At 36.6% G+C, this 14,286-nt stretch overlaps 1 protein-coding gene across 8 annotated transcripts in view; it reads right to left on the bottom strand.

The window, feature by feature from the left end:
* GPHN (gephyrin) overlaps positions 1 to 14,286 on the bottom strand; it is a 648,078-nt gene that overhangs the window by 28,353 nt on the left and 605,439 nt on the right. For all 8 annotated transcript variants that reach the window (XM_058567151.1, XM_058567147.1, XM_058567152.1 and 5 more), the window contains one exon: positions 9,199 to 9,286. In XM_058567151.1, coding sequence (XP_058423134.1) covers positions 9,199 to 9,286 — 88 coding nt within the window. The remainder of the gene's footprint in view (positions 1 to 9,198; positions 9,287 to 14,286) is intronic.

Below are 14,286 nucleotides of genomic sequence, written 5' to 3'. Positions count from 1 at the left end.
CAGACAATATATACTCTATATTTAATATATAATACTTATATACATTTTAAACCTCACAAGGCATTAGTATTTTATACAATCAACACTTATTTACATATACCCACATATTAACCCTTTCTTTTGCTCTTTAGTCCTTTCTGCATTTCCATGCTTCCATAATCTTTCTGCCTAAAAACTCTTTAGTATAAGTCTGCTGAGTTTTTGTTTGGCTGAAAACGTCTTTATTTTATCTTCATTTTTGGAGGAAAGTTTTGCTGGATATACAGTTCCACACTAGCAGTTCTTTTCTTTCAGCACTTTATAAATGCCATTCCATTTATTTTCTGAGTTCCATCATTTCTGTTAAAATCATTTCAGTTAGTTTTACTGTTGGTCACCCTTTGAAGGTAATTCGTCCTTCTGGTAAGACTTTCTTTTTGTCCTTAGTTTTGAGTAGTTTTCCTATGATTACCTAGGTATGGTTTCTTTGTATTTATCCTGCTTGAGATTAGCAGAGCTCCTTGAATTTCTCACTTGATGTCTTTTATCAGTTTTGGAAAACTCTCTGACAATATCTCTTAAATATTGCTTCTGCTCACACTCTCTCTCCTTTCCTTCTGGGACTCCAATTGCACGTGTGTTAGACCTTTCACCATATCTCATATGTCTCTTATCCTCTTTTCCAAAATTTTCTAAAATTTTTGATTCTTATGAATAGATTCTAGTTTTCTAGTGAACTTCTTTATTTTGTCATTTCTTTTTCATAAACATATTAATTACAGTTTTTAAAATTCCACATGAAATAATATAAGTATCAGGATCATTTTTAGGGCTGTTCTACCATGTTTTCTTTTCTTAACTTTTAGTCATTTTGTCCTGTCTCTGGCATGTCTGGTAATTTAAAAAACTAAAGCCCAAACATTAGGTATGAAAAAAATTGAAGAGGTTCTGGATGATGATATATTTCTCCAGAAAGGATTTAAATTGCTTTTGGCAGTTAGTTAAGGTAAACTAAGATTACCTTGATATAATGGGAGATTGAAATAATTTGAGGCTCAATTTCAGTCTTTGTGAAGGCCGGTTTATTTCCAGTTTGTCTTTATTCCTAGAGCACAGCCCTTCAAGGATTTAAACTGAAAGCCTGAGATATTTGCCAGGGCCCCTCCTCCATGGCAGGCCCTGAACTCCTAAGACCGCTGAAAATTCTGCTTCTTTTCTTAGCCTCTTAGCTACTCTGTTATACTTGGCTTCTTGGCCTCTTGTACCATTACACCTCCCCCTATCTCCCTGGCTTAGGAACTAGTAAATGCTGTGAGGAAGAATGTGGTGAAGAATTCCAGTTTTACTTCTCTGTGGTTCAGTTTTCTTTGAGATCTTAGTGTCTTGAGTCTTGGCTGTCATGATTGTTCTCTTTAGATACCTGCTTTTTCTTCTTTAAAAAATTAAAAAAAAAATTTATGTAGCTTTTATAGTTGTTCTTAGTGGGAAAGTTGGTCTAAATAAGCCATTCCATCATAGCAGAAACAAAAATCTCCAGACCTTTCTTATGTGCTCTTATAATATTATGTCCTTCTGACATCACACACTTATACTGCAATTGTCTGATAACTGATATGTATCCTTTATTGGACTATAAAGTTTGTGAGAACAGAAACCCTGTATATATATTATGAATCCCTAATGAATAGCACACGCCTTTCATTCATTCGTTAGCTCAACAAATATTTTTGAGTGTGTATTATGTATCAGGAATTCTACATATACAAGAGATTTAATGGTGAACAAGATAGACATGGTCCCTGACACAAAGATGTCCTGTTATATTTTACTGGAGGAGACAGCTTAAAATAAGTAAACCAACAAATAAAATAATTATAAAGTGTGGTACATGCTGTGAAAGAAATAAGCACGTTCTGGGATAGAGAATAATGGAGTGGGTGAAGAATAAGGAGAGGCCATTTTAAAAGAGGTGGTGAAGATGAGGAGGATTCAGCCATGTGAAGTGTGGAGGGATGAGAATTCCAGGCAGAGGGAAGTCCATACAAAAGCTTCTAAAGCAGTAAAGAGTGAAAAGCCTGAAAAGACAATGTAAGGTAGTGAATGAATATGAAAGAAGCATAAGGTGAGGTTGGAGAGATGGGCAGAGGCCATATACCTACAGGGTCTTAAAGGTTATGATATAGAGTTTGGAAAGCAGATATGCTTTTGCAAAATGAATGCAAGTATTTTATTTTTCTTGAAAAAAAAATCCTCTGTTATTAATTAAACATGTCCTTTTTCATTCCTTTTAAACATGAAGGAATGCTTCAAGTTTCTTGTGACAGAGGGAAAGCTTGTACTATACATAGCAATAAAGAGTGACAATCATCATCATTCTTAAATTTTTGTCTACCTGTAGAAGCAGCAAGGATCTCTGTCGGATATTCTGAAAGCTAGAGTCAGATAGGAAGAAGAAAAATGAATGGATGAAGGAGCAAGGTCTTTTCCTCAACTCAGGTAAGAACAAATAACATCAGAAAAATTGTGAGAGACTTTGAAATGGGCAAAAAAGATTATTGGATGTGCAGTGTAGCACAACCTTCTGGGTTATTTGTGCTTTTCATTATCTTTGAGCTATTTTAGAAAAATTAAGCTGTAGAAAATTGATAGTGAACATGATTATTATCCAAAGAAATGCAAATTAATTCTGTCCATGGAGATGTAACTGATTATTCGCTTGTGGATATAGAATAGTTTTGCATCTATTAGCAAGTTTATTTCAGCATTCCTGATTACCTATGCGTGTATTCTTTGAATTCTCCTTTGAACCACTTGTAACATCTTACTGGTTCCCTCATTAATTAGCGAGTTAAATAAAATCTTTGACACGTGTTCATTTGATATATTTATGAGATTCATGATTTTATCTTTAGAAAGTTATACTTGAATAATTCTAGAGGCCCCATTGAGATGGCCTATTGATTTACCTGAGAGAGCCAGGTAAACTTGATTCCCAGAGAAGTGCACTTTATGAGTGGCTTACACCTGGCACATCTTTCCTTGGTTCCTGGAGTGAATGCCAAGCAGCAATAAAACGAACTCTGCTGACTTTTGGTTTCTCTACTTTTGCCCCCTCTATTGATTTGGTTCTAATTTGTGTCTGTGTGTGATCAATAAGGTATTCCCCCTTGTGGCAGCAATGACTGGGAATTTGGTTTTATGGTCTGACCATTTGATGATTCTTATAAATGGATGATAGAAATCTATTCTGTTAGGTAAAAGAAGAGAGAGAATCTGGTTTATTAGCCTTCCTTATTTATTTGTCTTACTGTCATTCTGAGACCAAATCAACTAAGAACTTTGTGACCTCTAGCTCTTCAGTGGTAGACTGATGAGTTTTTTTCTTTCTGTGTTTACTCTTGACCTATGGTTGAAGTTGTAGAGATGAAGCTATATGTTCTTTATGTGTCTGTGTGTCTAGGTGTCTGTGATCCAAAAAGGTGTTCATTTCATCTTGTGAGTGTGAAATGTTTTCCTATTTCTGGAAGGTATTCATAAATTACATGCCTGCGAGACCACCATGTAGAGCGGGCTGTCCTCAGGGTGTGCTGTGGATTCAGGGTGCCCCCTTTACCCCACCCCTCTCCACCTGAGTCTGATGTGATGGAGGTGTTGGGAAGTGGACAACACAAGAGCTCCTCATCCCCCAACTCCCCAGTTTCAGCAGGACCTGGAGAGAAAAGCCCTGACCTCAGGGCCACAATAAAGTTTGCTTTGCCAGAGGGAAAAAGAATAAAACTCACCAAAACAATTACATTGTCTCTTAAATTAAATGTGCTCTGTTCTGATCAACTTAGACAAATAAGTGCTTATATAAACACAATATTCCTAAAACTCCCAGATAATAAGAAAATTTAACTTATAATATTTTAAATGTGCTACACTAAAAAACATTCTTCTTATAATTTTAAGAATCAAAGTTCACATAGTTAAGGTAAATCTTTGGCAAATGAGACTAACTTAATTATTTTGGTTATTAAGAAAACCGAGACATGTTCTTCCTCTTATTTATCAGTGTTAAGTATAATTAGGCAAACACATTTTATTTCAATTAAGTTTGTTTTTCCTAAACTTATATAGGTTTATTCATCAAAGAAGCTAACACTATTCCTACATAATATTTAAGATTGTGAAAAATGTAAAATTGGGTTCAACAAAATCAAATCATTATTCTGATAAACTTTTAATTTCAATAGTAATTATGTTTGTAGTACGTCAGCTTGAAACTTTTTCAAGATCTTTAAGTAACTTAAAATCTTGAACTGATATTAAATTAGTTAATTAATGCATAATCATCAGATACCTAGATGATTTCTAAGTAAGATAGAATACTGGGTCATTGATTACTAAGTCTGATTTTAAGTTAGTATACTTATGTTCTTAAGTTAATATACTTTGCTTCTTATTTTTATATACTATAGAGAGGCTATATCTTTGGGTTATGTTAATGAATGTGTTTGTTCTTCTTTGCTACATTAAGAAGGTACAAAAGGGATGAGTGTGGCTGTAGAAAGTTGTATTCTCTGTGTTGATGAACTTTGCTAGTCTGCTAAAATGCTTACATATGATTTCTTAGTTATCTACAGCCCCCTAGTTTTTGCTATGAAATAAAAATTATTTTCTTAAACGTCATAATGAACATGAGCTGCAATTATGCTAGGGGCAATAATGACAGAGAAGTATAACTATGTGTGTGTTCTTTTGTTTTTCAAGGAAAAAAAGTATTTTTTTAAAAAAGTCCAGTTCTCAAAATATTTGGTCTCAAGACCCTTTACATGCTCTTAAATTCAAATTTACTAAGGATCCCTGGAGCTTTTGTTTATGAAAGTTATGTCTATCAATATTTACTGTATTAGAAATTAAAACTAAGAAATTTAAAAAATGTTTCTTTGTTGGTTCATTTAGAAACAGCAATGATGAAGCTATTTTATGTTAACATAAGTAACATTTTTTACACATTGTTTTATAATTTTGAAAATCTCTCTAACATTTGGCTTAACAGAAGTCAGTTGGATTCTCTTATTTGCTTCTGCATTCAGTCTGATGAGATATCACAGATCATACAGCCACATGAATAGAAGTATATTCATGAGAGAAGGAGAATAAAAAAGTCAAATAGTGTCTTAGTTTTATTATGAAAATAGTTTTGACATTGCAGACCCACTTAAAGGTCTCAGGGATGTGGGTCTGGAGACCACTCTGTTCTAAAGTGTCAGTTTGTTCCAAAAATATAAGAGAGCATAATAAAGGACAAAACTTTTAAAGGTACTTTTATTTGCCTTGGTTTATAATACCTGTATCTGAAATGAAACTGCTAAATATATCAAAAGTTTAGTAAGTTCACTCAGGTTTGATGAGCTTATTTCTTTGGTTTACTGATTATGCTTGCCCTATGATATTAAAGGTTATTCTTTTTGTGTAATCTGCCTTTTTGTGCTTTATGTTTACTTTATTTTGTCTTTAATTATTTAAGAAAATAAAAAAGTAAAAAACAAAGGTTCTCTGGGGCTGGCCCGGTGGCGTAGTAGTTAAGTTCGTGCAATCTGCTTCGGCGGCCCAGGGTTTATAAGTTTGAACCCCAGGCACGGACATACGCTCCGCTCATCAAGCCCTGCTGTGGCAGCATCCCATATACAAAATGGAGGAAGATAGGCACAGATGTTAGCTCAGGGCCAGTCTTCTCTCCCCCCAAAAAAGAAAAAAACAAGAAAAAAACCAAAGGTTCCTCACTTATGAATGAGCCAGGATTATTTATAGTCATGTTACCTTCTATCCTTATTTTCAAATATTTTATTGTTGCTTTGAAAAATTAAGTAACCAAGCACTGTTTGTCAGGTACCCATGATCCTATCTTAATCAAATATCCAATTATTTTGTGATAACTCTTTTGATTTTGCCTTCTAAAGATCAGACCTAAATTTAGAAAAAGATAAAATAAAAATTTCAGAATATCTTTTACATCTAAAACTCTTTTTGAAATTTCCTAGAGGACTCCTAGAAAATCACAAAGATTTGTTCTTTCACCTTATAAAAAGAGATGTTAGAAATAATTAGGTTTGTTTGATATGTTACCATTGTAAGAGTTTCATGGAAGGGGAGTTGTTGTCATATCTGAGAAGAGATGCTCAGTGTTCCCTGCATTAGACTCATATAGGTAAAATGTTATTAATATAAATATTTCAGAAATTGTATGCTTTACGGGAAGTGTCTGGAGACTTGACAATGCCCTTGCTCTCCATAATATGTTTTCACCCTCAGGGGAAACACTGACCAAAACTTTTATGAAATAGTTACATACTGTATCCAGTAGAGAATTTCACTTATCTTCTATTCTAATATTACTGGTTACAGTAATAAATTAAGCACAGCCAATAAGTATCTGTCATACAGGTATTTTGAACTATTGACATTTTAAAGAATAGTCTCTTGGGTACTGGCTTATGATAGTGAAGTGATATAGCTCAGATAACTTTCATACAGTACCAGTGGACTGAATCAGGAATCCCAGGACTCTTTAGAATGGAAGCAGAGGGCTTCATGAAAGCAGACTGCTAACCCAACATCTAGCAGCACAAGAATGACACAGGACTGAATGAAATAATAAGGGACATTATATTATATTTATTTGTTTGGAATATTGTTGATTAGTTTTCATATTCTATTGTTCTATGGCTCTAGATTTGCAAAACAAACTCAGAGACGCCTATATGGTTAACACTCTTGCTGCTAAATAATCAGGGCAAGACTTTGAGACAAGTCTTTCTTTGTGATCAATAATAATCTTGGTGATTATTTTGATCATATGGGGTTGGGGAGACACTGTCAGGAAAAATTAAGAGACTGTGAAATAGGCAAAAAATTACTGGATGTCCAGTCTAGTGTATCCTTCTTGGTTATCTGCATCTTTCATTGTCTTTCAGGTATTTTACAATTCTGTAGGTTGTGGAAAATTTATAGCAAGGCATATAACTCTTTAGTTTTCTGGGCAAAAAGCAGACACTGTTTACCCAAAACTCAGTGTTTTATAAAAATGAAAACTCTTTGAGAGGACTACATGGGGCAGGGGGATGTGGGGGTGGGGAGAGATTTTGAGGGAAGTAACTGTGGAAGAGTCATTTCTCTTTGGCTGAGAAGAGGATAGAAGTCTGGGGATCCCACAAGCAGCAGGGGCCCCCTTCCCCTGCCCCAAGGCTCTGAGCCTCCCCATGATCCCAGTGCTGCTAGCATTGCCCAAAGGAACAAAGACCTGAGATCTAATGACCCTACAAGGACACTCTAGATGTATCCAGTGCAGATGGTGACCAGATGTCTCCTTGATGCTCTGCTGCCTCTTAAGCCCCTCCCAGTTCCTTGGCATAATTCTTGAAGGAGGTGAGTCCCATAATGGCTTAAATAAAATTTCCTGCCAGTTCTGTAGCATAAGTGGTCAACAGTAGGATTTAAGTTAAATCAAGTAAATAAATTTCTTGCATACCTGAGTTTCTGCACTTAAGATTCATGCCTGCTACATAATGCTTCTGGATCTTTCCTTGACCTCCCTGTCTTTTCAGTGACTGATTTTCAGGCTTAGCCCTTGGGCTGAAGTAGATGTTCTATCTCTTCCTTACCACAGTTGAGCCATAATTGCCAAGCCCATGTATGCTATAAGCTTGTTGCCTCTTCAGAAGCATTGGAAAAGACAACTTTAGGTCTGCCAAATAGGTATTGTCCCACAATTAAGTTCATTAGCAACCAAGATAAATCATACACGAAATACTCCCTGGAAATAACAAATTTAACATTTAAGTACTCTTAACTTCAGGGTTTGCTCTTGTGATACTCAGAGTAACAGAGGCAGTTTGATGGTAATGAAAACAGACATGTTGTAAATTATTTCTTAGAGCTCTACTACAATGCAGACCTCAGCCCCTAGCCTTTGTGATCCCAGGAGAGGTCTGCAGCAATTTGCTCCACCTGGGGCTAAAGACTTCTAGGAGACTTTGAAGGAAGACTAACCCAGCAATCTGCCTGCTATAAGAAGAATACCTACTCACACTCCAACGCCTGCACTCCTTGATGTAATCTGAGATGGTAGTCTTGGACTGAGATTCTTTTTCTTCCATGGATTTTGGCAGCTGAAGTGCTATTCTTAAATACTCTAAAACTAAAGTTGTGAATGGAGGGCAGGCATTCTCTGTTCAGGCTACTGAATTCTGACATTTGTTCTCAGAGCCAATAGAGTTCACTGTCCTAAGAGTCAGGTTATAAATTTAGGCAGTTTTATAGCTAGAGAGGGCAGGGACCAAGAACAATCACATACAGCATAAAATCTAGCTAAAAATAAATCAAACTCTTGGAAAATATGAATTTTAGTAAAAACTGCCATTATGACAATATTTTTATAATTTTTCAGTTCAAGCATTAATATGAGATGAAAGAAAACATGGAAAAGGATTGTATGCTGGCAAAACATTTTGTAATCTGAAATATTTTTGAGCCAAAACATAAGGTTGGTTATTGTAGTAAAGAATATTTTGCTTTTATAACACTATTCAATGGACCCAATAATCATCACAAACCAACACGTTTCATTCAGATATGTAAACTTAATGATACTGAGATATTCAAATGTGATTTTCATAGGACTAAGCATACACCATATACAAATATACTTAGTCTTATAAAATCATATACATATACTTATATAATGTTTGTACTTTATTTTCATTATTATGATTATGATTATTATCATTTGTCAAGAGGGGAAAAGGAATGCCTAATCCTCTCTTTCTTCCCTGTAGGGAGCTAAAAGTTCTTTACGAGGTTTGGAATATGTGATGGGGGAGGTCACCTTTAAATTTAAGCAGAAGGAAGGATCTTGGAGCTTTACCTTGGGGGTAAATATCACATATAAAGGAAGTCAATGTAGTAAAGTTGAGTGAGCAAAAACCAGAAATCTCCAGGGGAACATCAAAACTATTCTGCAAGTTGTGGGATTCTCCATGCTGCTCCTAAGGTAAGCTCTCTGATCTACCCACAGTGCGTCCCTTTTAGAATGCCCAGAAATTTCTGAAGCCCTGTGGATTTTCAGCTTTGTGGAAGTCTGGTTATGGATACCGGATGTCTACCAGACTACAGTTAATCAACCATGTGCAAGGATATTACATTGGATAAATTTTCATGAGCTCCATTTTTTCATACCTTTTCCCCCATGGACACACCCCCTGATGTGATGATGACATCAGCACGACTGATACCCTCATTCAAGGCATTGAGTAAGTCATCTGGGCTGGAAAAAAATAAAGACAAATAAATTAACACACAAGGAAAAGATTTTAGATATAGGGCCAACTTAAAACTAAACCACCTTATTCACTGAGTAGGTATTAACATGAGTACAGCTCTATATTCTATATGAAGTGGGAATCAAAAGGGTCTCTGCCCAACAGGAGCATAATTCTTATTGTGGAGAAAGAACCTTGCAAGTGCGGAAGTTGTGGCTACTGGTACTTTCACAGGGCTTTTTGCTCTATCTAACAAGGCAGCATAAGCAGGGGAGACAGTGAGGTTTTAGGCTGTCTAACCATCCCAGTTTGCCTAGGAATATCCCAGATTTAGTACTGCAAGTCACATGTCCTAGGAAGTCCCAGGCAAACCTGGACAGTTGGTCACCCTAGGTGTTGGAGAGATCACACAGGAATATTTAGAGGGAATATGACTTAAATTAGTAAGGTCTTGAGAAATGTGTTGGACTTTTACAGGTGGAAAGAAATGGAAAAGGGTCTTGTAAGCAAGAGGACCAGCTTGTGATGAAGCCTGGTGTTTCTAGATCAGTGGGGAAACAGTCTAGAGTGAAGGACTTGAATTGGAACGACTCGGATAAGACACAATTTTGGAGGGCCCTCAAGCTCAAGAAATTGGACCTAATCTAATAGGAAAATGGTGGAGGGGTTCCCTAAAAATAGGAAGAGCCAATAGGTGTTTATTGGGGGAAATTTTAAAAGGGTAGAGAAAAAAGAACAAGGAAGGTAGAAACTGTATGAAATATTCTGAGAGGGTAAGGGACAGGATGAATATTAGGGATTGAAAGTAGGCAAATTCCTGATAGTCAACTGAAAAGACAAGTGCACCAGGCCCTTTGATTACACGGGTCAAAGGTCTGGGAAGAAGAGACGGAGTGAAATCAGTGGTCTTATCCTCTAGATGTTAAAAGGGATGCAAAGGCCTAACTTGAGATTGATCAAGTGAGAAAAAAACTAAATGCCAGGATGAGGGCTGATGGAGGGGCAGGAAGGCAGGGAGTAGCTGAAAGGAACAGTTTAGTTACTATTTTAAATCCATACAAAGCTACTGGGCCACGTGCACTGAACTTGCATTTCCCTTCAAATGATGGAGTACAGAAAAGGCGCCTTTTGAGGAATATTTGTCCAGGCTACACCCTCGTTTTCTGAGAACTTCTCACCCTGCGGGGAAAAGGGGTGTTTCCGCTTCTCTCCCACGGACATCTAATGTGTACATCTAAAAAGGGAGCAATCGTAACTTCTGATTTTCTAGTTTTTGCTTTTGGTCCCTCTTGAAGCCAATTCTTGCTCTTGAGTTCCATGAGATAACCCCACATCTTCCCCAAAATCCTTCTTTTGCTTAAGCTAGCCTCAGCAGGTTTCGTTAACTTGAAATCAAATGATGTCTCAATAAGATAGCATATGTTCTCCTAAACCTCTTGTGGGAGGAGGAGGAAGAGAGGGAGGAGAAGATTTGTAACAAGGACATCATTTCACTTTTTATCCCGGGGTGACGGAGATAACGGGAGGAACTTGAGATTTACCCGAGAGGCTACCTTCCCAGACTCTACAAGAGATAAGCTAGTTGAGAGGTGGCATAGCACAGAGATTAAGATTGTGAACTCTGGAGTCAGACTGCCTAAGTTTAAATCCTGCTACTTGCTAGATGTAGAACTTTGGATAAGTTGCTTCACTTCTCTTTGCCTCAGTTTTCCATTTATGAAGTAGGGATAATACAGGGTTATTATGAGGATTAACTGACATAATACATAGAAAACAGTTTATGGAATAGTACCTTGACAAACTAAGTTTTCAAGAAAGGTTAGTTGTTGTTATTATTGCTGCAGTAGTGACAGAAGTTTATCATACAAACATACCTGACAACCTGGCAAAGTTCAACTTTATCATGCTTGGCAGTTTTTATTGAGGAGAATATCCATGACTAACACAGAAGAAAATCATAGATTGGGCCTCAAATACATACATCACAGAACTATATGAGAAAAGCCCAAATGGCTCAATAGCAAGCTAGGCCTGGTTCCAGCCTGAATAGTTTCGTTTACTGTTAGGTTTTCTTACTGGATCTGGATAAAATTCTCCTTCTCCTCAAGCACTGGCCTGTTCATGAGAGTACCGGGGAATGCTCAGCTCTGGGGAACGAGCTCCCAAGGAGAGGAGATAAAAGTAAAAGTTTGAAAAAACGGCTCATATGAGGTTCAACCTAGCAACATAGAGACCCTTTAAAGTCATCCAGTTAGGGCGGGCCCGGTGGCTTAGCAGTTAAGTGCGCGTGCTCCGCTGCTGGCGGCCCGGGTTCGGATCCTGGGCGCGCACGGATGCACCGCTTGTCCGGCCATGCTGAGGCCGCGTCCCACATACAGCAACTAGAAGGGTGTGCTGCTATGACATACAACTATCTACTGGGGCTTAGGGGGAAAAAAAAAGAAAAAGAAAAAAATAATAAAGTCATCCAGTTAATTGCTTATGCAGCCAAAGAGGTACCCAGGTACTCAATGAAGGTAGGATATATGTGTAAAACATACAAATTAAAAAAAAAATCCCTGACATGAATTTCGAAGTTAAACTGGTTGGGCAAACATCTTAGAAATATATTCAATAATGGATGTATTTAAAATATTTTTGAACTAAGTATTTTGAACAGATTTTTCATCAATCTTTTTCATTTTTCTTTAGGAAAAAAAGATAACATTATTCTATTGTGTTGAAATACTATAAGATATGCACATGATGGGTTCCTGATCACTGCATGCCCAGAGCTCTCGGCCCTTTGCCTTGCTGGATCTCATTAAGCTGAGCCAACTGGCTGGCCTATAGAGTAAAAGGGAAGAACATCACAAGCACAGGATGATATGAAATGTGGTTCAGGTGACAATGCATATGATAAACAAAATACAATTTTGTATTAGTATAAAGAGCTAATTTCACCAATCTTATCATATGTCATTTATAACATGTCGACTCTAGAAGATTATGGTAAAGTCATTGGAAACAAAGCAGCAGTGACATGTACATCATCGTGGTATTAATCTTTGTGGGTGGATAAAGGTCCTGGGACAGGCTAGCTGATGACTGCAAATAAATATACTTTTTCTTTTCTTTTTTTTTTTTAACCCATTTCAAATTATCTGGGAAAGATTTTTTTCCTGTTTTGTAAAACCACATTCATCAACTCTCCATATGAAATTTTCTAATTTATTATTATTATTTCTAAATTTTATTGTAGAAATAAACTAAAAGGGACTAAATAAGCTAAAATCCTTACTGTAATTTATGTTTCAAAGAATATACTCAATGCTGCTTTTTACTCTGTGGCTGGTGGATTCACAAAATCACTGAATCTCAAAGTTGGAAATGTCTTTGGGGGTCACTGTGTTCAGTATCACAGCTGAGCACATTCTTTGGATCCTGCCCTTATCTATCTCCCTCTGCCCCTCTCTTTGACTCTACTTTCTGTTACATACGTCTGGTGTCTGGGATCTAGTATGAGATCATGGCTTAGTAGAGAGACAGGTACCAACGTACGACAATAGTCAGAGGATCTATATCTTCATTTATGTTGCATGCTATAATTCCTTACCTCACAATAAATCTGTGAGGTAGATTGAATAAGTATTATTATGCCCATTTTACAGAAAAGGAAAGTAATATTTAGAGAGGCAAAGTAGCATATTAAAGGCTAGGTAGAGCAGTAAGTGGCAGAGCTAGGACTAGAACCTCAGGCTGCTTGTTAAGTATTTGTTCCATCCATTGCCTAATCAGAGTGATTGTCTAGTTTTTTCAGTCATATGACAGGTCATACAAGAAAAAGTCTAATGAGAATGGACCCTTTTGCAAAAGTATCAATTAGAGGATGCTAAGGCAGTAAGTGGGGATCTGTTTGGGATGACCAGAAAAGTGCATGTGTGGACATATTAGGATAGTTCTGGGGAATGAAACAAATACGATTCTGAATCCTATATTCAGATGGAAACTAAATAATATTTTGATTAAACATAACTTTAGGGCTTGCTTACAAGTCATAAATTTGCTCTCTTTTTTCTAATTCATATTATATTTTAAATGATGAAATATTTCCAACATAATAGTATAACAAACACCCATGTATCCATCTCTCAGATTTGACAAATGCTAATATTTTCCCGTATTTACTTCATATTTCCTGTCCCCCTACTTTTTCACTTTTAAGAAATAAAAACTGGGCCGGCCCTGTGGCTTAGCGGTTAAGTGCGCACGCTCCGCTGCTGGGCGGCCCGGGTTCGGATCCCGGGTGCAACGCACCGCTTCTCCGGCCATGCTGGGGCCGCGTCCCACATACAGCGACTGGAAGGATGTGCAACTATGACGTACAACTATCTGCTGGGACTTTGGGGGAAAAATAAATAAATAAATAAAATTATAGAAATAAAAACTGAGTTTGCTTTCTAAGACTAAGAGATTACTCTGAATGATGATAAGAGGAATAGGTAACAAGGATTAAAATCATGGATATTATAGTAGGATAAAAAAAATCCATGATTTTCTCAGTTTTGTTAAATGAAGAGATCATAGTATACTAATTTTTTCAAAGATAGGAGAATAAAACTAAAACATTATAATCTGATCTTATGTTATCTAATATGACCTTATTGTCTTATATGTGACATTACTTCCTATATATAAGATCAGTTGATATTTAAGAACAAAGTTAATGACAATAATACCTGTTTTAAAAGAACAATACACTTTCACATCTATGTGTTAATTTTACAACTTTTAGAAGTAGGAAGGGCAAGAGAAGACACTGAAGTTCAGAAGTAGTGACATGTTCAAGATCACTCTATGTTCATTCTACTATTCTTTTAAACTATGGTAATATTCACATTCTGAAAGACACTTCGTTATACATAGTATAGCTTCAGATAAAAGCTATTTATCATTTTTTATCGGGGCCGGCCTAGTGGCGTAACACTTAAGTTCACGTGCTCCACTTCCACGGCCCGGGGTTCAC

Source organism: Diceros bicornis, chromosome 24 (genome assembly GCF_020826845.1).
Source record: "Diceros bicornis minor isolate mBicDic1 chromosome 24, mDicBic1.mat.cur, whole genome shotgun sequence".
In the NCBI taxonomy this organism is placed as follows: Eukaryota; Metazoa; Chordata; class Mammalia; order Perissodactyla; family Rhinocerotidae; genus Diceros; species Diceros bicornis.
This window is presented reverse-complemented; position numbering and strand designations above follow the sequence as displayed.